Source organism: Platalea leucorodia (assembly GCF_965183815.1).
Source record: "Platalea leucorodia genome assembly, chromosome: 4".
Taxonomy (NCBI): domain Eukaryota; kingdom Metazoa; phylum Chordata; class Aves; order Pelecaniformes; family Threskiornithidae; genus Platalea; species Platalea leucorodia.
The window spans coordinates 33,866,112-33,890,338 of NC_138826.1; the positions used below are offsets into that span (position 1 = coordinate 33,866,112).

General features: G+C 37.2%; 1 protein-coding gene across 4 annotated transcripts in view; it reads right to left on the reverse strand.

The window, feature by feature from the left end:
• Positions 1-2,065: 2,065 nt before the first annotated feature.
• The window catches only part of CCDC6 (coiled-coil domain containing 6), a gene marked incomplete at its 5' end in the record, with an annotated part of 54,682 nt that continues 32,520 nt past the window's right edge, over positions 2,066-24,227 (reverse strand). Inside the window, 7 exons of one of the 4 annotated variants that reach the window (XR_014228102.1) lie at positions 2,066-4,396; positions 6,527-7,484; positions 9,853-9,977; positions 13,948-14,048; positions 17,256-17,412; positions 19,978-20,138; positions 21,897-22,000. Coding sequence is in view for 2 of the 4 variants with exons in the window: in XM_082311035.1 (XP_082167161.1) it covers positions 7,293-7,484; positions 9,853-9,977; positions 13,948-14,048; positions 17,256-17,412; positions 19,978-20,138; positions 21,897-22,000 (840 nt within the window). Of the gene's footprint in view, positions 7,485-9,417; positions 9,502-9,852; positions 9,978-13,947; positions 14,049-17,255; positions 17,413-19,977; positions 20,139-21,896; positions 22,001-24,227 lie in introns of those variants that run through there. The other 3 variants (XR_014228103.1, XM_082311035.1, XM_082311036.1) reach the window with 3 other exon arrangements.

Here is a 24,227-nt window from a genome sequence, read left to right on the forward strand (position 1 = left end):
CTGGAAGTATTCAAGTGACTCATTTCTCTTCAGACAAATGTCAGAGAGAAAGCAAACGACATGCATGAAGACAGACAGCATCAACACAGCTCATTCATCCTGTTCACAGACCCACTGGCTGTGCCAGTGTCAGGCACGGTACTCACAAGGAGGCAGGCAGAACTACTGATTGCTCAGCATTGGCAGCAGTGGAGAGAGGAGAATAAAGGCATTTTAAGAAACACTGCATGTGTTCTAGGAACAGAGAGTAACATGGATCAGCTAGATTAGCATTCACTGAAGTACTTCCATGGCCTGGTGCCCAAGAACTTGCAGCCATCATAATACAGGGACTTTGCTGGTCATACTGTCACCAGATTAAATGAAATAGCATGCTTTATATTGCATGCAGGGGCCTGTGCTGACTAGAGCAGAGCACACTGTCGCAGAGATGCCCGAGTGGCAGCGGAACGACAAGGCAAAGACAAGTGAGTTTGACAAGACAAAGACAAGTGAGTTTGACAAGACTCAGACACCGAACACAAGATAAACATAGGTAACTGCTACTCAGACTTTAAGATCTAAGCCCAGAACCTTGGCAATACAGCCAGATACAACAAATAATACTTACAAAAGCTATTGAGTATGCCACACAGGTGAGCTCTGTGCCAAGTTGATGAACGAATGCATACAACAAAAAGGTGACAAAACCAGAGATTTCACGAGGGATAACACAGCAAAGTACACACAGAATTTTCTCAAACTCATACCATCGTCTTTAGACATCTAAAGTTTACAATTCAACTGTAAATATAAAGTTTACAATTCAACTATAACACTGCAGTTACGGTACACTATGCCTGCTTTTCTCCTCTCAGTTTCTATCCAAAGACAGTTAATATGATGTCCCAGTATCAAGAAAGCATTCACTACAATTAAAAAAGATATCCATAAATTCAAATTGGTTAATGCTTTAATATTATTAAATATAATTGATTAATGTTTTACTAAGAAAAGATGACAAAATAGTAGAAATCACAGTGGATTCTTAAGACAAATCTCCATTAGAAAATGACTGAAAAAATTCCATCAATAGTAGAACTACTTAACTGTAATCAGGTTTGATTACAAGAAAAATCAAGACAAGCTGAAGTAGACCACCAGATACCCTAACCTTTGCTACTACAAAGAAATAGCAAAAGCACTCTTTTCTGAACTGCAAAATATATAGTATACCCCTTAACAAAGGCAAGGAAACATTTTTTTCCCTTCTCTTCCTCTCATACTTAGTATCAGGTTAGAAAAGTAGCTGTACTGCTGTATGCTGCTTTCAACTCAAAACATGTAAGATGAATTTTCCTATAACTTTGTACAAATACAGATCTCTGTCCCTATGAGCTTAGGAAAACCGGAAAAGAGATGAAACTCTGCTCTTCTACCCCCCATCATCAGAAAGTACCCTCAAGGTAAGCAGGCTTACTAAGACCAAAAGATACTGCAGTTCATGGTGTGGCAAAACTCTCACTGGAAGGCAGCTGTAAAAGGTTAAACATACATGTTTAATTCAGAAGGGGAAAGATACTCTGGCATTTTCCCACAATAATAGCTCAAGAAATATAGTTACATTGTTCCAAGATAGAAACAAAACTGATGGAGTCAAGCATGCATGATCATACTTTGAATATTCACCTAATCCAAAGCAAGGAGCACCTCCTATGCAAACTTTATTATGCAAACACGATTATCCCCAGATTCCCCACTCAGCCATTTAAGCGAAAATACCAGAAATGGCCCAAGTAGAATCAAAGACAGCAACAATAAAGACAAGCACGTATCTTTCTCTGATTCCCAGTTTTCATTTTCTTTCTTTTTCCCAGTGATGACAGGCTGACAGTCAGAAGGAAATATGCATCCACCCCACAGTCTTCCATACAAGCAAATACAAAAAAAAAAAAATCAAGTATTTATTGGAAGTCTGCATGAAGGCACAGATGAGCTTGATTACAGACACATCGTAACAATTACAAATATATGTAAACACCTTAAGATATACAACAAAGCAATAATACAGCTAATACAGGAATAAAATATAACCTCCTAAAAAAAAAAAAAAAAACAAACAAAAAAACAAACCAAAAAACTTCTTTGTATCTGAGGTTCTTTCAACGATAAGCTCCAATTCACACCAACACAGTGTAATGCTTTTAAAGTCATCACTTGGATTCATGCTCAACAAATCTGCACTTTGACCATTGTTGTTAACCAGTGGATTTATAAATTCGATCCAAATTGGAACAGGCTTCCTTCATTAGGATCAGGAAAACATAGGAATAACCAGCTAGACACCCAACCAACCTATAATGAGGCTTTGGAGATTCTCTAAATACACAAGAGCAATCACCAAGGTACTGAAATTAAATATAAGCTTCAGAAAAGCTCGAGGATGCTTGCTCCGCTTTTACTTGCATTTGAGGAAATTGCTGTATTTCTGCAGGAAAGGAACAGTCTACAGCTGTCAGGTGATTTTTTTTCTTCCTCCACAGGAGGCTTAGATTTCATCTGAAACACCTGCCAAAACAAAAGTCAGCAATCACAAACTAAAGTGCCTTGGACAGCTTAGGTTTTACCACTAGAATAAAACACCTTCGTTTATAGATACAGTATTGATTTATATCATGAGAAAACCCACGTTTGCACATAGAAGACTACTTCCAATATTTCTGTGTAAAGGGGAATTGCTTTTTTTGTTTTTTTTTCCAATGCCAGGAACTTAAAAGAACGGCAACACAGCACTTTTTGAAAGGAAACCACACAGAAAAAAAATTGTAGTTTTAGTACAGGCAATTCCCAGGCCTAGCCAAAGAGTACTCTGAGCAGCAATTTACTACAGGGACACACAGTCTTCTCAAACTCAACCATCTCTCCTAACTTCCCACTCCTCCTCTACAAAAGCTTTATAACGTCTGGAGCCCAGTTCCAGTGAGGAAAGACTCCTATCCAGGTAACACATGCAGAACAAAACCTAGCACAGCTACGACATTTCTCCTGACCCTGCAGCCACATCCTCCCAACCTAAAGATGAGGTAGTACTTTTCTTTGGAGCCTAACTAGTTGAATAGGAACAAGCACTATTCTCCCTAACATAGCAGCTGTCTGTTAATGCAGTGCCAAACTCCATAGTTTTATCTCCTCTTCAGGGCACGCTATCAATGCAAAAACAGCAACAGCTGCTTAAAAAAAGAATCATGATATGAGCACACACTCCCACTTGAACTATGACTGCATCGTAAAGGCCACGGTCTGGCATATTCAGTCACTTCCTCCGGTCCACAAAGTGGCAATGAGTCTTAACCTCTATTTGTACTGGGACTAGTGGTTATTACCCAAAACGAACATGAAGGATATCCTGAGTACTTATTACAGCGAGATGTGTAATTTCAAAAAAATTAAAAGGTTAAGAACTCTAGTCCGAATCTGAAAAGGGCTGGGAGAGGAATTCAGCTCCTAAGGGAAATGAGGAAACCAGATTGTCTCTATGCATATAGTCCATTTGGTAATTAGGGGCTCTGTTTTCTCTCCCTTCAAGAGGACAGATCTTTCCCCTCAGGAAGGTTGTTGTAACATATGCATGTATTATAATTTCATAGCTTACACTCATAAACCTTCTGGTTTCTTATGAGATGGCTTGAACTGGAGAAATATGCTCTGCATAGTCCATGCTCTGTAGACTCCCAAGGATCAAAAAGAAATAGACTGCCATGACTGAAACAAGAAGGAAACATCAAAGAGTTGAACAGTATTAGAACCCATACTGCTTGTAAAACTAAGCATTAGGATTAGAAAAAGCACTACAAGACTTAAACAAGGTCCCTGGATGCATCCTCTTAGTAAGCAGTAATACTGAGGACGAGAGACTGCGTTCTTTGACAAAGTATTCAAGGCTCTTTTATTTGTCTCCGTGATCAGTTTCCATTTATTTAACAGAATACACGGAGTCTATATTGTCTCCTGTCAGCAGTGCAACTTGCACAGAACCCAGGAAGCCTTCTCATTTTCATTGCTTCCAAGACTGCATTTTTCATTCAGCTGAAGTGCACAGGGATTCCACCCAGGCAGATGAATTCCTGAACACGAACATTTTAACAGGAAAAAGAATCCTGTTCTGTTCAGCTCCAGTACAGCAATTAGAAATAGAAAAGCACTGACGCTTTCTTGAAAAACTCTGATAGTCCTTTCTGCCCTTGGCAATATGGAGTATATGTAATTAAAACAATCTTATCTGGCTGTTAGCTGGAAGACTATTTCCGAACAGTCCCAACTCTTCTTCCAAAGAACTTCTCTGGAACAAATCGTGGATAAAATAAACTCTTAATGCTCTACACAGTATCAGCTGCATTCCAGTGTCCAAGCCAGATCCCTTGAGAGAAAAAGTAAAAAGAAAGCTGCTTGATTGTCAGAGAGGAAAGCACTGCTGAAACAGCTAAAAGATAAATATATTTTTTTAAACCTTTAGCTGTAAAGGGGTACACTTACGAAACGCTCATCACTGCTTAAAATTGCTTCTGTGGCCTTACACAACTAGTGATGATGCAGTGTGCAACTGACAGGCATTAGTAATGAAAAGGACAACAGAAACCCACCCAGGTGCTTCTGAGATAACTTAGCCAAGCACTTAAGCCCTCATAGCAAGCTGGACCTCACTGTCAAGTGAGTTTCTCCAGTCTATAGGAGATCTGATAAAATCACAGCTGCGGAATCATAATTCATGACTATAATTCACAAGGAGAACTGAAAATCCGTTTACATTTATTAAGAGACGGTTGTGCACAATTTCTCATCTTATTCAAAAAGTCTACAAATAGAGTTTAACACTTCTGATTGCAAGCAAATGTCTGTTCAACGTTCTTAGTTAGGTAAGGCCAATTTAGCGCCTTGTTACACTTTCAAGATTTAGTATACATTTGTCAGTTCTTTACTTTCCTCTGGTAACAGTCCCACTGGAATAGTAAGGAGAGTTCACTAAGACACTTTATAACAGCAGCTGAACTAGGGTTACACAAATTCAGTTTTGGAATATGCCTCAAACATCAATTATTCTAGGCAATTTTCCATTTTAAGATCTTAAAACAACACTGTCAAAGGCTTTACCCCCTCCCCCCCGCATTTGTACTACCACCACCATGAGCTCGCACTCTGTAGAGACGTATGTCCAAGAATCTCAAAGCACTTCAGAAAGGAGGGCACCATTTCAAATAGTGGTATATTTGAGCTGGAATCCTACTTATAAAAGAATATATTTTTTTCTTCGTCTTATGTTTACAAAAGGACAAGCGTCAAACTAAACCAATCCCATCTTGACCTTAGTCCCACCTCTGACTGCCTGTAATTTTCTCACATGCAATCCCACCACTGATTCAGGAGCTCTGATTAATTACAATGCTCACAGCTGAGTTTCTTCTATGGAAAGGTGAGCATCTGCTATAGTCAATTATTTTCAGATGGAAGCACTGGTCAAATTTTAGGTCTGCCACAATCACTTGAGAATCACTTGATTGGAGAGTCACTACCATAACTAATGTAATTTGATAATGCACTTGATCCCATATTGGTTTAAGAAGTGTAATAGACTATATATGCATTTCTCTAAATTCTCTCGGAGCTGAAACTACATAGCTACAGTGAAGAAATTCTAGTTTTGCCTTAAGCGGAACCTTTTACAACATTATTTTAACTTACTATTTTTATTTAGAGCACTAATTTTATAAAGATTTTCAGTTTGCAATTCTTACTGAATAGGTGAGCGGCAAACATGAAAATATATGTACAAGTGTTAGTATACTACCAGAATGCTGTACTTCCTTCTTAAGAACATCCTTAATAAAGCATTAGGCATGTCAAACAAACTTTTGTAAACAAAAGATAAATTACTCATGTTCTGTCTGATTATAGCCAGATACATATTCTCATAAAATAAACATTCTCTTGTCATTTTCCATGGCCCACATATCCATATATATGAGGTAAACCACTTAAAATCATCAATAATATATAAACCTCAGTACTCAACAGGAACCTCAGGAAAAATGTAACTAAGATGCCAATATCAAGAAGTGACACTTCGTTCCACTGCAAAGTGAAACCCATTTATTTGTGCTAAATGAATGGAAAGAATGTATTCAGAATACACTTCTTTATACATTGTACCGGCTTAGGCTGCTAAATAAGCATTCATTAGTGCCATGTTGTGCTACTTTCTTGTACTCTGTTACTACCAAGCAATACAACATTTTGGCTGTTATGCCAATATATTCCTAGATGCTCATCTTATATCTTATTTTCTAACAGACTTTTGAACATTTAGAATACCTGTTCAAACTTTGCTTCAGGGGAATCACAATTAATATATTTTAACAAGAAAAAATTATCATCAGCTGTTCTCTACAATCACATTGCCTTCTGCAGCAAAAAAAAAAAAAAAAAAAAAAAAAAAAATCAAAGAGCACACTTTAATCAGCTATCAGTAACCTGTGGGCAGGACCACACTTACCGAAGTTAATTGTGACAGATCACACAGTATGGGCAGCTTACAGGTTAACGTAAATGTCAAGTGAAATCATCAAATCTTAAGGTCCACGAATTTTACATTCCACAGACTCCAACACGCCAGTTCCCTCACTGTAAAATTCAGACTGTACCATATCTTTGAGGTGCTTTTGAACAGGAGAAGTATGGATGCGTCCTGTGTGCTGAATTAAGCTTATTTACTACGTAATACAATAGAGTATGTGTCTTGGGCACTGATCAGGGTGTCTGACTCACTTTTGCACTAGAAGCTGTTATTTCAAATGACTGAAACGTAGTGCTAATTTTCCATAAGCTTGGTAAACACTGTAATATTTCAGAATTTATCATATAGCCCATCATGCCTTTAATTTTCTGCAAATTGTCATGAAAAAATATAAAAAGGTATCCCTTTAATTTTACAAACCTAAAAGCCAGGAAAATGAAGCTTTGGAGCCAAGCAAAACGACATAATGCCGTATTACCAAACAGAGTAGCAAATGTTCCAGCCAGAGAATGGACATACATGTAGTTCAAGTAAACACTGATGGAAAACGTTGTTAAGTTAGTGTTGTAGACCCACAACACTGGCTGCATTTTATACAAACGTTTACAACACAATTAACAGTGAAGCCTATATAACCTCAGTGCAAATAAGTCAAATCCAAATATGCCAAGTAAGCCTTTGGCTTTTAGTAAACTGCTCCATGTTATGAGTCCACTTCTGACATACAGACTGCTGAGCACATGCACTAAGGCTGAGAGGAGGGATGCACTGAATGTTGAAAAGTGGCTGACTGCGATGCTGCGGATTGGACCGTAGGTTGCACAGGTGGTGGAGGTGGTGGCGGAGGTGGCTGCACTGGGGTCTGCGTGTTTGGAGAAGGAGGAGGAGTGGGACGTTTAAATTTGTCGGGGCTGTTACTTCTTCGTGGTGAAGGCCTCTGCAGAACAAATATTGAAATTATGTTTAACACACTCCTGAACCACTTTAGGTGCAAGTCCTCTAATCAATGTACTAAGCTTGGCAAAGGGAAAAAAAAAAAAAAAAAAAAAAAAAAACACACACCACAAAAAAAATCCGAACAATTATGTGGGAAAAATCCATTTCAAAACATTGCAAGAATCACAACACAACTTTTACATAAAATAAACTTTACTCTGAAATGGGGTAGCAAAGGAAAGGGGAAGTACTTTTGAGATCAAACAGAACACGCATTCCTTCCTGTCAGCTTGCAGGAAATGAACACAACACATGTCCTGAAGGTATGTTTACCTATGATGACCAGCAACCGAAAAAGAAAATAGAGATGCTGTAGACACAGCACCTCCCAGTTGTGCCTGCCCAACCAGTAGGTGCTGATGAACCTTTAACGTTACACTGCTGGCGTATGAAGTCCAACTATGTGGTACCCGAGTGTGGGTGGGAATGTTTTGAATGCCAGAGAGTCTGCCCAGAATCTCCAGCTTTCTGAAAGACTCTTAGCCTGCACACTGGAGCAAGACCAAAGCATAATACAAGTTGTACTTTAGAGAACCATAAGATTACAACCCTTTGAGCTGCAGGAGTGAAGCCGTTGGAGAGCTGCCCTCAACAGAAACCACAGATTTTCAACAACCTGCACATTTAGACACAAAGATTTAAACCCCACTTTGTCTTTACAAACCAGGGAGTGGGGAATCTTCTTTAATGTTAGCAATGTAAAAATATAAATTACACTGCACAACACTAACTTCTGCACTTTTGAAACCAAAATGCTCACTACTTACCGATCCAGTTAGCATTAAACAAGAACCTCATAGCATGACAAACCACCCACCCACAATTAATAATCAACCAAAGGTGATCAACTCTGGGGAGAAGCATAATTACAGTGCTGCACCAAATGTACTACAGGTAAAGTCAATTTATTCTGTAATGGAGATCAAAAATGAAGAGTCAAGAATCAAACTGCAGTTTAGTCAAATCATGTATATTGTATCTATTTTTCTGCACAACTATGTACAATAGATTAACGCTCTATGCGAAAAGCCAAGGGATTCTTGACAACTGACTGATGTCTCTGAAACACTTAAAATCATTTATTGCATTTGCGTACATCTAATAATACAAAGGGACCTGGTTTCAGTATTGAGACAAAGCCAAGACCTACTTATCAACACCTTTCTCAAAACAATTAGCATTTTGTCCTGAAGATGATCTTTTTCATAGTGACTCAATGGACACAAATTGATTTACAGTTTCAGAAAGAGCAGTAGTTCACAGAGACTGAACAGAACAAGTTCTTTGAAAAACTTGTTTATAAAATTAGGCTCCAGGTTAAGCATAAAGATCTTGCTGTGACTAACTCATGTGACACACAGCAGTGGGCTGAACCCGGACCAGGATTCTACCTTCTGCTGAGCTCCAGCTTCCCTCCTATTCTATCCACTATTGTCACATTTCCACTGCTCTTTGCTCAATGAAATTAACAATTACCTCTGCACGCTAATCTAAACTATTTTAGAAGCAGCCGTATTTTAGCATTCTACTAAAAATTCTGTTGAAACATGTTTTCACATCTGAAAATGACAAGTATATGCAAAAACCTTGCAGGATATTTATATACTACCATACCTGTTGAGAAAAATGAAAATGGTCTTGATAGAACAACTACAGGGTATTTTGCCAAATGGTTAATATTTAGGCTCTGTTTTCTCATTAAACTCCACAAAAATTTAGAAGAAACATGATTAAGTAGAAATGTATCAAACATCGGAGGTAAAAAGGAAATAAATCCAGTTGAAAGATACGAGAAATTGTCCTAAAAATGTTTATATTAACTTTCTTCTTTGCCAATGAGAATAGAAAATAAGAGTTAACTGCCTGTTACAGTGACATGGTGGTAGCATTGTGTGTCATCCTGAAGAAAACCTGAGCTTGGAGCAACCTCAGATGACTCATCCGTCAGATGGTGGAGACTAGGAGAAAAATGAAAGCAACGTTTTTACTTCCCGGGATAGGCTTAGTAGCTTAGAACATCACTTCTCACACCCTGCCTGCTGATCCATAAGATGATACCTATTACTGTCCTTAAGATGATAATACATCCTATTCTTTTGCAGAAAATAAGGCTCTCCAAAAAGAATCAGTTTCTGAGGGGTGAAGAGGAAAATCAGGTTTGAAGAAAGCAGCAATAGATATCTTGGAGTAAGGAGACAAAAACAAACATTTACAAAAATGTTTTGTAAAAAAGCTTAAGGACAAGCAATCGTGACTTTTAAAAACCAAGCTGACATTAGTAACAAGTATTTACTATTTTAAATACTTACTGTAATACCATGGGATGGTCCCATATGTTGCACATGAAGGCCTGGGGAATTGTAGTAAGACATTCCAGCTCTAGTCAGTGAAGTTGGTGGTGTGAAACCAACTGTGTGACTTGCATACGACAGACCTAAAAATGGTTAAAACAAGGTAGCATCAACAGTCTTGTTTATATCACAAACTAAAGTGTGAGGTTTTTTAAAAACTTTTTAGTTCTGAATCAATGATAGGTTAAGAAATGGTAACTGCTGCCAGATTAGACACCTAAAAAATAGTCACTGTACTGCAAAGCGTGATGCAAAATTAATTTATTTTCTTGTAATAAACTACCATATGTTTCAAAACATACATTACACAATGTTAAATATAACTTTTCACTTAACATCAATGGTGTAAGGCTCCCCTGGCAGCTTAGTTCTAGTCCACAAGTATTTCCACCCAGCCTTCCATTTCTCCTCGGAGGAAACGGCTCCCTGAACAAAATACAGTCTGAAGAAGCAGAACGGTTGTGCCTGGAGAAGCCATCTAGCATTGGGTCACTATGAGTTTCCACAAAGAAACTGGATGTAGGTGGCTCCTTCAAGGCATACCAGATCCACACCCAGGCTTCCCCCTGTTTTGCCTCTGCGTTTATAGGCAGGGACCCAAAGATCTTTGGGGCTGTGAAGTTAAAACACCCTGGGATTAGCTGCTAGCAGGACCAGGCTAGCAACCAACATTTAAAATTACAACTTGTTTTATCCACATTAAGGAAAGCTTAATATTCAAAAGTGCAAATATCTAATTCTTCCATCTAAATATTTCCTTTCTGTAAGAACTAATTTATAAAAATGCAGAGTACCTATATAGCTAACCAAGATAAACAGAAACAGCAACTAAGTGCTTTAAGTTCAGACCTTGAAGTTTTCTGAACCTTTTGAGTATTTCTCAAAACAGCACATCTTCCAAAACCTTTAGCTCATTATTACTTTCTGACAAAAACATCAGTAAGGTAGGAGACAAGACTTTTGTCAGCTGTTTAGTGTTACACTAGCAACTGCTTTGGAGAATTATGATGAAAAAAATCTCTAAAAGTCTATTAAACTTTTATAACACCACATTGGATTTAACAGTTCTTCAACACTAAATCAATGCAAAACAGTGCCACTGCAGCTACAGTATGCACCAACACCCAGCTTTGCCCTTAACTGCATGTATCTGTGTTTGTGCCTACAACTGACGAGACAAGATCAAGATGGGGGGGGGGGGCAGGGAAGACGGGACAGGGGGACACCAAGCCTCAAATCACTAATAAAGTCACATAAGAAAACATACTCCACTTGCTTCCTTCAATTCTAAGTTTGATTCTGCTACATCCCTTATGTGTCTGGTGTAAATTCTGAGTGGAATCACTGTCACTTTACAGTAGTTAAACAATGCAGATTAACAAAATTAATCTGCTTTTTGACTACACAGTCTAATTGTCTGTACAGCACATGTTTTATAACTAAGTGCTTCTGTAAGCACAAGGACAGAAACAAGTCAATGTTCATGCAGATGACAATGTGCTGCAAGTCAGAGACAAGAGCCCAGAACAATAAAAGGCAAAAAATATACTTTAAGTCACCTTTGCAACGTTACAATTTTGGACTGCTTTGGGATAAACCAGCTCCAAAAGTTTTACAAATGCAAGTCTACATGGCAGTCAAAGAAGCGATAACAGAGTAGTGCACGTACATCCAAGGTAGCTCGTCTGTGCAGCCCAAAATCTCTATCTAGCTTAGCTGCAGAAGCATAGCATAAAACAGTTTATCTACACTAAAGACTAATTGGTAATTACAGTAACTAATCCCCAGCTGCCTAGGAGTTGCGACACTTCCACAGTCTTCAAAGTTCCATGCACTATGCTAGAAATCTCAGCAGTATCTCAGCTTGAAAGAGTCCCCAAAAGCATCTCAAGCCATGCAAGCACAAAAGGCTCTGGGATTCAGGAGCCAAAACCTGACCCATTAAACCTGACCAGCTATCCATATGAAATTATAGCGTTTCTAAGTGGTTTAAAATTATGTTTCTACAAAGTCAGGCACATCATTTCCCAAACAAAACATGCCAAGTCATACAATTACTTGATGCTTATATTTTATATGTGTATATATATTTATATAAATAATTATTTTATATGATACTTATATTTTTACAACTGTTGTATTATTCTGTGCTGATACTTTTGACAATGTCTTACTGTACTACTTTAGATATCAAATACTCTTAAAAACTATTTGTTTTCATCCATTACTGCATTCATATATACCATTTCATATTCATATATACCATATTCATATTACCATATTCATATATACAGACAGCTGTACAAAATTCCCTATTGATCTCATTAGCTCTCTAACAAACTGCTGCTTCTATTTTTCTGAAGTCTGAAACTTCCCAACTGTGGATATTAATTTATCAGACGTGAAGGAGAGTAATGTAACGGCCTGTGCAGAAGTGCTAGCCTGGAACATTTACTGTACCAACATTACCAAAATTGTGAACTCTGTTAGAACCAATCATTTCAGCTGTGCTATTTTTAACTCTGCTTCAGACTGTGTGTCAGCATCCCCTGTCTGTGGGATATAATTCCCACTAGAACACAGCACTCTTGTATCAATTACTGATGGGAAGTCAAGTCCACAGGGAACAAGGAATGTGCTTCAGTCCCAGTGTAGGAACAAACTGACAGAGTACTCCTACACTAACACATCAGCATCTAAATTGGGTGCATTTCTAGGTTATCTAGGATGCAAGCCTGTAAGTTACCAGATAATTTTCTCTAGACATACTTTTAATTATAACCACTGTGTGGACTGCAGATACAATGTGCAGTTGAATACTGTATTATTATGAGGGCTGCACATGTATAACCACGAACGTCCGAAGTAGTTACTCCAGAACAGTTGTTAGCATGACTATGTTTCTGTACACCCAGTTACAGGAAAAGGGTAAGAAAACATACTGTTTTCTTGGTAACATACCTTGGAAGTCAAGTGACCTGGCTCATTTCAGAAGCCCAAAAACCTCTTGAAAAACTCTTATCATAATGCTCATCTCTAACACTGTAACATGGCTTATGGCCATAGCTAGCTTTTACACATGCTTACTCCTCTTGCAACAGGTGGACTAAAACCATTTTGAGTCCTTCTGAAAAGCTAAAGTCAATCTTGAAATTTAAACTGTTTAAAGACATTTCATGCGTTCTAGCAGACCCATGTAATGAAACGTCTCAATCCCATCTTGCAGAACGTGTTGATATAGAGCACATCTCATTTGCCCTTACTGTAGGACTCTGTCCAACAGGTTCTAAAGGTGAACTTGGGAAAGCAGGGTGCGCAGGATTCGCTTCGTTATGTACAAGTGAGTTTGTGATCGCCATATAACATCCACAGCCAACAACTTTTAATGAACGTCCAAGCGCAATTTTAAGAGATTTTAAATTTCAGTCAATAAATGTTTTAGTAACACAAATACATTTCCTTTGACTTAAAAAAATATATTCAGCAATTAAAAATGCAGAAAAGGTTAGTTTGCCTTTGTTATACAAAGTACTACAGACAGAAATTCTTAATTTTTATAGTTATTGTTTTACAAGAGAAAATAGCAGCAGTACACAAAAGCCATTTCTCTCTCTACTGAAGAGAAATGGAAACTGACTTTTTTCCAAAGCTTTCAAGATTAGACTTCTATAAGAACTTTCAATTCAGAGCACAATAGCAGTCTCATTACTAGTTTATCACCAAATTCTAGGAATCTATTTGAACTATGCATCCTGTTGGGCAACTTGGGGGGGCAGGGAGAAGAGACAGCAAGAGAGAAAAAGAGAGAGCAAAAAAGAAATAAAAGTTCAAGTGATAGCTACTTAACTGACCTTTAATATCTGTTCACAGTGTAAAACAGAACCATCCAAAACCATGCTGCACTAGAAGACATCTAAGGCAAAACTATTCTTACATTTATGATGCAGTATTTTTCTCCAGACTAGCTTTGAAAGGCTACTACCTAAATATATTAATAGGGCACATTACTATGTGATGCATACAATAGTTTTAGAAACTGGGTTGAATATTTACCAGGTGATATAGGTCTGCTAGAACTTGGTGAGGGTGTATAAGGGATAGGACTGGACACAGTGCGAGGTCTTAATCCTTGTGCAGACATCTCATTAAAATATCTAACAAAAAAAGGTAAAGAATAATTAGATCAAACCTTTTAAAATGTGCCATGGTTTAAATGTTTCACTGTGGTTTTTTTCAATTCCCAAAAGAATCACATTAGATTAATGAAGGACCAGTCACCTTTAGGAAGTCATGACAGGAACTCTCGTCATTTCTGAAGGCTCAGATACTGGCTTAACTTTCAATGGAAACAGCTGGACTTATCTTAGGCATTTGCAGTTAAAACCATAAAAGTTGCATATGATTAGAATAGTACATATTAAGGCCAGAGGTATAAATCATGTCATCATATCTGACCTATACTACATTCTTGCACTTAACACATCATTTCTACATTGAACTCAATAGCTTGTCTGGCTGGAGCGTATCTTCCAGAAAGGCATTCAGCACTAATCTGAAATCATGAAAAGGGGTGGGGGGAGGGGGGGAAATCAATAAAGTATTGATAATTCATTCCAACAGCTGATCAGCCTCACAGTTAAAAACATGCCCTGTTTCCTACTTGAATCCCTCTGGTCTCAACATTTAGCCATTTGTTCATCGTGTCTTTTGGCACTGGAACAGAGACGCATTCTGAATCCAAGGCTTTCTCCCACTAAAGATGCTTCTAGATTGTGCTGCAAGACACCTCCCACACTTCACTATGATAAAAGTGAACCGATTAGAACCTCAGGCAAGGCATTTTTCCCCACCTGTAATAATTTTAGTGGTATTTATTTGTACTTTACTCACTGAATACAGTGAAGCTTCTTCACAGCCATCAAGTGCTATATAAAAGGAGATAAAAATCATATCAATTGTTCCTACTTGCCGCTTACTGTTTACACCTCAAAAGTAATTTTATGTATTTTTTCCACAGCACTAGGCTGGCAGCTTTCAAGTTGACTTGCTTATGCACTCTCCACCTAGGTTTTTCAGTCATTATCTAGATTAGAGGTTCCTCGGCGCACCTTTTCCTGAACATATGGCTGCAAATCAGTGCACCTGGGTTTATATTATGATATTTAGCTGTATTTCTTTACTGGACACAGAAAAGCAGCAGGCATAATTAGCTACCTAACAGTCCTTTGACTCTTACTTGTCTCCCCTTCTACCATTGTGTTCTCAGAAATTCTTAGTAGCCACATTTATTTCCAGATCACAGGAAAAAAAAAAAACACAACATGGAGCAGCATTAAAAATATTCCTATTTGATGAAACTCACAATGATGACTACTTTGAGGTCTGTGAGCCAGTTCATAAACTTTTTGAAACATGTTTTGATACTGCATCTTAGTGATTTTTAACCAGGATATTCAGGTTTACTAAGCCACAACACCTAACACAGGCAGTACATTGTAGTGATACCAAAGTTGGTTTAAATTAGGGTAGATCAGGTAATAAAAGTAGCTGCAATAGAGAACAACAGAAAATTAACAAACTGGCAAATTAAATTTTAATTAAATACAAGTTTTCTAAAGAGCTACCAGTGGCAAGGTTAGCCAAATTGAACTGACTAGGCTACCTTGCAACACACAGTAACTTGTAATGCAGACAGTATGTGCGTTACAGCAAGGCAGTGGTCTTTGTGAATTAATCTTATTTTATTCTACATAAACACAATTTTCTGTAAGTCATCCTAGTACCTGGATCAGGTGATATGGAATAGCAGCACACCGTTAGTATGCTTCCTGGTTTCAGATATTTCCCTACTACTCCAGAGAATAGGATGGAGGACTGAGAAGACAAAGCTATTGCTAGTCAGGAGGAAGAAGTTTTGGGAGAGCTGTGTGTTTTGCATTCCGTAAAGCATCTTCATCCACCCCCATCTACAAAAAATAAGTATCACCAGCTAACAGAATACAATGGAAAAAACTGGATATCTGATCCATCACCACCATCATTTTTAGGAAGACAACATAAGCTGACAAGAATTTACATTTTAAAATCATTACTGCATGTAGTTCCACAATTATTTTGCCTACACAGTTCTCCTAAGACTAACCACTCTAATACCTGCTTCGGCCTTCCCTTTGCTTTGTATTACTTACACTGCGAACACCTGTTTTGGAGCAATTCTGTCATGCCTTTGTAGTACCAAGAAAATCAACATGACAATGAAATTTCTTAGAAGTACAGACTAGTTAAATCAAATTTTCCTGCGTTTTATTGATTACCACTACCTACAACTGGTTGACAAAAAAAAATTATTAGGACACCCTACATTTTTGGATTAATACTGTTAATTCACATAGATTTAGAGTTTGACTATATTTCCATCACAATGTAAATATTGGCAGAAAAGATTAGGCTAATGAAAGTAGATTCAAACATCAGAATCCTGTGTTTCTGACACTTTAATTTATATAGCATTCAATACATCTTAATACCAGATGCTACTGCAAGTCAGTTGCCTAGTATTTCCTAAAAATGAAAACGCTACCTTGAACTTTAAGGGTGCTCCTTGAAACACAATATCTGGACGACTATAAATCCAGAATAATGTAAAATAGTACAAAAAAATAATGAGCATTTGATAAGAAATAAGAATGTTTTATTCAAAGTGTACTTAAAAATCTCTTTCAAGATATAACACTGTCATATTACTATGACGTGAGAAAACACTAAAAGGCATCATATAAAACCATGAAAAACTCAAGACTATCTGTAAGGTCAGTGTAAGCAATGCAGCTTGCAGTAGAGAAAAAAAAAAAATCAAGGATGTTATGGTTTGGACATCAAGAACAACCCAACAGTTCTTGAAATGCTTCCTCTCTCTAAGGCTTTACACAGTATCCCTTTGTATTCGGCTGAACCTATTTTACTTTCTGCAAAGGACAAATTAGCCGCAAGTAAGGACGTTGTTCCTACCTCACAGAATTCCTTGCAGTTACCAAGTTAGGGGCAAACCAGTGGTACTATGACTGAATTATCCTGAATCTCAGCTCCACAGCTATATTTATTTCAATATATATTATCAAAATCCTAAGCAATCTTCAGATACAAGTATTTTCTTTCTCACTGTTAAAACTAATGCAATTTCTACACAAGTTTGATACAATTCTACTGAAGATATTCCTGGACCATGCTGAAACTTGATACATATATTAAACCCATATACAGGTTATTTCTATGAATACTTATTCTATAATATTTAAAAAGAAGTATGAGTATTGATTAATAAGCTCAATGCCAACATATCTGGATGGCTAGAAAATACAAACCTTTCATCGTCCATTTCTAAGCTGGATTCACTTTCTGACAGTTGCCTGCAGAGTGCTTCCCTACGTTCCATTTCCCTCTGTAATTTTCTTTGAAGTCTCAAGTTTTCTTCTCTCATATGCCGCTCCTCTTCTAGATATTGTGCCATCTTCTCTGAATCTGAAGTTCAGAATTTTGTTAAAATTTGATTAAAATTCCATTTCACAGACAGGCAAATATATTGTGCCTGATCTTACTCCAGTACTTCAAGAATGAGGGTGTAGAAAATGCTCAGGACGGATTCGCTCAAAATTCTCATCTTTAAGTCATTAGTTCAATGCCTAATTCAGAACGGTAGCTATTAAAATAAATTACTGGTTGACAGCAATTTTGGAAATAAAAGATAAAAAGCAAAAAAGTTTTAAGTACTTACTTAAATGAATTTGAAAAGAAAGGAAAAAAGTCATGAAGAAAATAATGAAACCAAAACCATAAAGAAGAAATACAATGATTCCTGCTCCATTAAAATAATGCTATTCCACATTTACAAAGATTTTACTGCAACACACAGAAGAAATTATTTTAAATTTCCATTTCAGAGGAGGAAGCACAAAACAAGTTCTGAAAACCAAAACACTCAAACTTGTATTAAACTGCTACCTTATGTGTATTCTATATCATTCTTTCAATTACACATTTTATCATAGGGATTAGCCAGCAAAAAACGCACCGATATTAAAAGCCAACAAGTGGTTTACTCTTTACATCAAAGGGCAAGCTGAGTTTGCAATTCTGAACAAGTTTAGCAAACATCACTTAAATGGTCTGGTATCACAGGCTATTTAAAGTGATAAAATCAAATCATGGAAAGCTATGAAGCATTTTGACAGATTATTTAAATAAAATGGAACACATGATGAAGACTTATGACACAATGTATTTTGTGAGGTCTTCTAAGGTTTGATCAAGTTTGCAGTTAATTCCTTGATATTAAAAAAAAATTACGATTCATCATGCTTTGTGACCACTTCTTTATGCAGCACCCTTCAATCAAAAGAATATTCCTGGTTTAGATGACTGTTCCCAAACTCTCAATAATACGCAATTGATCTCTCTTCTGTGGAAATATCACTTCTAAACGTAACGCTATCACTTAAAACCATTATTATACCAAAACAGTTCCTAGACTAGAATTAAGTGCTTCAGGAATACAAAATGTAATACTAATATTGGAATTTAGTAAGATTTTATTAAGTATTTATGAGTAATACTAGAGGTTCTCTAATGACCACATATTGCAAACACCAAGCTGAAAACTGTATTTCAGTTTCATCTTCTGCTTGCAGGCTAGCACATCCACCATTTCTATCAGTATTGCTATTCATATTGCAGCTCTGTTTAATCTGTTCACAAAGGGAAAGGGCACTTTTAAACCTAGGTCTTATTTTCCATGAGAATTTGACTTTAAACGCTTCTAAATTTTTCTCACCACAATTCAAAAAAGAAACCATTTAAAAATAATAAAGAATACTTGAAATGAAATTAATTAGGCTAGATTTGTACAAAGCGTACTTTAAATCAAAGGCCTTGCTCTCGTTCTGAAGTTCAGTAAGTGAAGGCTGCAGTGCAGAACTGGCAAGTACAAAGATTAGCAGTCCTTATCTTCTTTTAGCTGACACAAATTATTAATATCACAAACTCGCACAGAAGGCCTTTGCAAAAGAGCGCTCTCCCATCATCTCTGTCTTTAAGGAAGGCCGCTGCCTCTGGCAAGCTATTTCTCTAAGCGGAGGCTGTCAAGACCAGCACACTAGAGGGGGAGAATATTGCCTGTTTCCCACTCGCCCAAATTTTTCTGTCTATGTGGTTACGTATCTACTTACCTATCAATTGAAATATAACGCTACTGACTAGCAACTAGGCAGAACTGATGAAACTCGGATAGAAATTTTAGATTCAGCATAAAGGAATGAAGGACTGGCATTGCAAAGATCACAGGAAGGTGCAAGTGACCTTCTTGCCAGCTGAGACCATGTGCTCAGAGCCATAGCATCTTCTCTTGAAAGGCAGTGCAAAAAGCAGGCTTTCCACTTCTGGTCAAGGGTCCGTGACATTTTTACAACAGAAACACACAGACTTCTACACAACTATTTATTCTGTCCACCTTCAAAGCAATCTTACATAGGTAAGAACAAAATAAGATTACTTGTTCTGCTATATTGTGAAGTCAAATAGCTGCCTGGACAATTAGTCTAACAGCTACAAACAATTAAAGGTAGCTGCAATCTAAACAAGTGAAATTCTTATATACAACTGAACTTCTAAACCAAGTGAAATTCTTGTATACAACTGAACATTATTTTGCTAGCTGTTAATTCTTTTGAGTAATTCTTAATTTATAAGAAGACTCTTATAAAGTAGGCCATAAGTATGTTTTGAAAAATCTCAATGTTGAAATACTCCTAAGTCTCTGAAAAAAAGAAAAAAGATAGAAACATTTTTTCTGGCCCAAAATATTCAGGAAATACCTGTTGACTCTCGCAGATACCCTTCTAGTAAAGCTAAAAAAACCCCAAACTGCAGTATAAATACATCAATGACCAATAATACTGCAATTATGAAAACGTTTTTAATACAAACGTGCCCTATTTTTCCACTTCTCCCTTAAATTCAAACTCATGAAAGTATATATAAAAATCTTACATTACACAAACTTAAAAGATTTAAAACAAGTTGTTTACTCACGCTGTAACTGTGCAGCCCTCAGTTGTTTCTTTAACCTCTCCACTTCATTCTTTAAAAATCTGATATGTCTCATCATATTTTCTGGAGAATCTATCTCCATCGATATGTCTCTGGGTGATGGTGGAGCAGATACTGGCTGGTCTAATTTCTCCTGCAAGATTCTGTATGAAAAAAAGTTCAAAGTTTACCTTCAATTCTAATGAAAAGAAAACCCCTTAAATCCCCCAGAAAGCCACTGCAAGGATTCTGACAGGTATATAAGATTTATTTTAATTACTGTTTTGGGGGAGAGAATTGTGGAAGAATTTATAATGTTTACCTTTTTTTTATTTTGCGGTAAAAAAGAAAAAATTGTTGTCCAAGCACAAATCGATTTACTAAAATATTCAGACATTGACACTCCCAAATATTTCTGCACACAGTTCAGGAAAAACAAATTCTGGACTATATATAGTTACCTCAGTTTTATACTCAAACAATACTTATTCCACAAAATAATTTCTAAGCAAATTCATTTAATCTCTTACGTGTTTTTACATTTATGTTCTTAGAGGAAGAACACATTCAAGACAAAAATATGAGTAAGGCATGTCTATGGTGAAACACAATCTTTTCTGCTTTTCACCATTATCAAAAGAGAAAACTTCACAGCCATTTTCTGAAGCATAGTCAAGTAGTCTCCCCCCCGCCCCTTTTTTTTTTTTTTTATTTAAATCTCCACAGAGGAAGATATTCCATACAGTCACAGTTTCAAATACCTCAAGTAACTGATTGTAAATTCAGGAGTAATGAACTTCTCTTATAATGAAATGAACTTCTCTTATAATGAAAAACATTTCATATGGTAGATATGAAATGTTCTAAATTATGATTTTTGGAGTTAACATATAAAGTACTTTTCAGCCTGAAAGCATGAAACTGTCCTTCACTAGAAACACGTTGATTGGCCAGATCCAACTCTGCCCTGAAGAGCAGGGACAGCACTATGCAAGCACAACTCTTTGCATGGCCTAGTATTCACACGTAGCATACGAAGTGGTACTAAAGCATGGTCCGACTCCACCATAGCTCCTCGTAAGGCACACAGTCTGAGGTAAATTAAACCAGAAATGGTCTGGCTTAAAGAAGGCTTTAAATCTAAGATGCACAAAAATCCTACCAAAGGCCCATCCTGCTATGGATTTACCACTGTTGAATATCACATGTGGCTCTTCAGAGCACCTTCCACACAGCAAGGCTCTGTAAAATAAACTACAGAACCTGCAGTTCACCTAGGCTCAGGTGTTTTCTGAGGCCCCAGTCAAGATTCACGGAGTCACACTAACATAACTGTCCTTAAACATGTAGAAGAAAATAAGGTATTAATCAACTCTTCTCCCCTACTCCCCCCAAAAAGAGAGTTCTTATAATACGGCATTAAAGAGAGGGTTGCTTTAATACATATTTTTAATCTTAGCTTTCACAGGAATATGAAGTCTCGCTGTCTTAACTTCTAATGAAGAAGCATCAGGAAGTCTCAATGACATGAGTGCACACCACTGAGAAAAAGCTGAAGTTTTCTTCGAACAGACAGGAAAAATACAAGAGCTTCTCATATAACAAACACACTAAAACACCAAGTTATTTTCTCTCGGCCATGAACATAAAACTGATCCCAAACCAGAAGCTTTAAAAAGAGTCTATCAGCAGTTGAAAAAAATTCACCAAATTCCTTTGAGCTGTCCCAAGTCATTTCTTACACTATTTAGTTTCATCTACTTTAAGCAATCAAGGATGTGGCACCATGTAACCAAGGAGCTTTACAACTGCTTTAACTTCCAGGTTCTCACAGATCAAACAACTCTTATGGGACAGAGATGAACATTATGTATTAAATTATATCCCTCCCACAGTTACAAACACACTGCAACAAGACAAACCGTTTTTCTGCTTCAAGTTTATCCATCCTCTTCCAGAGACGATTCACCAGTGCTTCTTGCTCTTGTTCCAAAGTATTTTCAAGGTCAATCTTCTCACGTCTTAGCTGGAGAGGAAAAACAATCAATGAAAATGATGGAAATACATTTTTTGCAAGAAACTGTCATTAGAAAAGATCATTGCTATAACACCACCATTTTACATGATGCTTCACGACAGCAAGGAGAAGGTGAAGAAGAGACAAAAATCAGGCACAACACACTGGTCACAGAGCCAGTGAAAAATCAAGAGATTCAGGAGTTGCACAGTTGTCGTCATCTTAACAGAATTTTTTCTCACAGAACTTGTTGTCTCTGGCCAATAAGGAGAAGCCTGAAACCTGGACATGAGATCACTGATGACATGACAAGCCTATTCAAAGACATCTATTCCATACGTCTCTGAAGTTCAAACTGAATTTACTGTCCACCAAATCAGCATTTATTCTTTTGAAAAGTTTTAGATTTTTTTTTTTTTAGTAGAAGAATCACAGTTAAAGCCAGAAATGGAAGAGACACCATGTTTACCTTGTGTTAGATAAAGGAGCAACATAAAGAAAATAGTAAAGAAAAAATTATGTGAACTGCCTTAAGTGTTACTGTATCAACCCTTACTAGCAGAAACAAATGTATCTCTATCTCAGCAAAGGCTTTATAAAAAGTCAACATTATTCCCATTCACTTACTGCATGAACAAACATTCTTGATTCTACTATAAGCTAATAACAGCAGATATAATGTAGAACCACACATGAAGAAATCTATTTTTAGTATTTTAGTACAAATACAATGCAAATATTAATAAGAATACACCACAATAATAAGAGGCACAGCTGATCTCATTCAGTAACACCTGTAGTTGAACTCCACAAGTTACCAATAATGAAACATATGGGAATAGATCAACACCCTTACAGGTGCAAAATAGCATGGAGGTATTTTTCCCAGCCAAGCCTTAGTTAACACTCACCACTTTCCTGATGGGCAAATAATCCCGCATTACAAAATTAAAAGACTGAAAACAGATTAAGTGATTTCTTTGCACGTTTACTGCATCACTGGGTGAAGTGCTATTACAGCATCTAAATCTGCAAGGGCTCTGTGCTAACCACTAAATTAATATTGAGATACCCAAACAAAATTTAAACGTACGCACTTCAGGTAACAGTGCAAGTTTAATGAATGTACAACTTTCTTCTTTAAAGCCTAGAGGAATTAGTTACTGTAAGTAAAAATAGACATATATTGATGAGTAATAGGAAACATAATTAGAAAAAGAAACATAGTTTAGTAAATCTTGCCATGTCTGAGTTTCCAGATGTACATTAACAGTTGAGGGAATTTACACTTCAGTAAAAGGGAAGTCAGGAGCAACACGCTTCAGCCTCGCCCAAGGGATGAGAACTTGGATCCTGACCGACACTTCGTTCCCCCCACCAGCAGGAGCTGGAGTGGCACGAAGGCAAAGGGCTCAGCCCCAGGAGATACAGGGCGCTTTGCCTTTGGGCACCGCTCATTAGCCAGTTTGGCCAACGCTTGGGGCTGACAGCATTCAGAGGGAAGAACGTACACAAAACGTTCTCAGAATCTGTACACCGTGCTTCTACATTACCAACACGCGGATCTTTGCTACGTTGCATAGCTATCTATACAAACACATGATGAAAAAGGTTTGACCGCAGATCACTACTTCTGCAGCAATGGTTTTTGCATCACTTCAATGCAGCATGGTTTAGACTCACCTGCTCTGACGTAGTCTTTTACAACTATGTTATTGATCTAGCACCAAACCAACCCACAAAAACATACCAGTGAAAATAAATCTATTTCATTTCATGGTAGGAAGAAAAGCACGCTGGAATTTGAAGACAGGGTAAATTATTTATAACCTTGGATTTGAAAAATCTAAGATTATATTTAGTATTATAGCAACCACCACCAAGGCAGCAGAGTCCATTAATTAGAAATCTGCATGTAGGTGAGCATGCACAGCAGCAAAGTCAAATCATCAGCAATAATATACAAATAAGCCTTGCGATGTGCCCTGAGGGCTGACAGACATGCTCTGATGAAACACCAAAGAAACTGGGTTGTGAAAGAGAGATCTAAAACTCCCCATTTCCAGCAATATGAAAACAAGTATCTTCCTTTCCTGTTCTTGAGGTTGTCCCAGTTCCTCCCAGTGTCAGGATATTAAAGCTTTGAGGATGAACACCTTGAACTGAACCTACAGGAGAAGTGACTGCAGCATGCTGACCAGAGATGTGAATTCAGAAATTACGTATATTTGTGGTG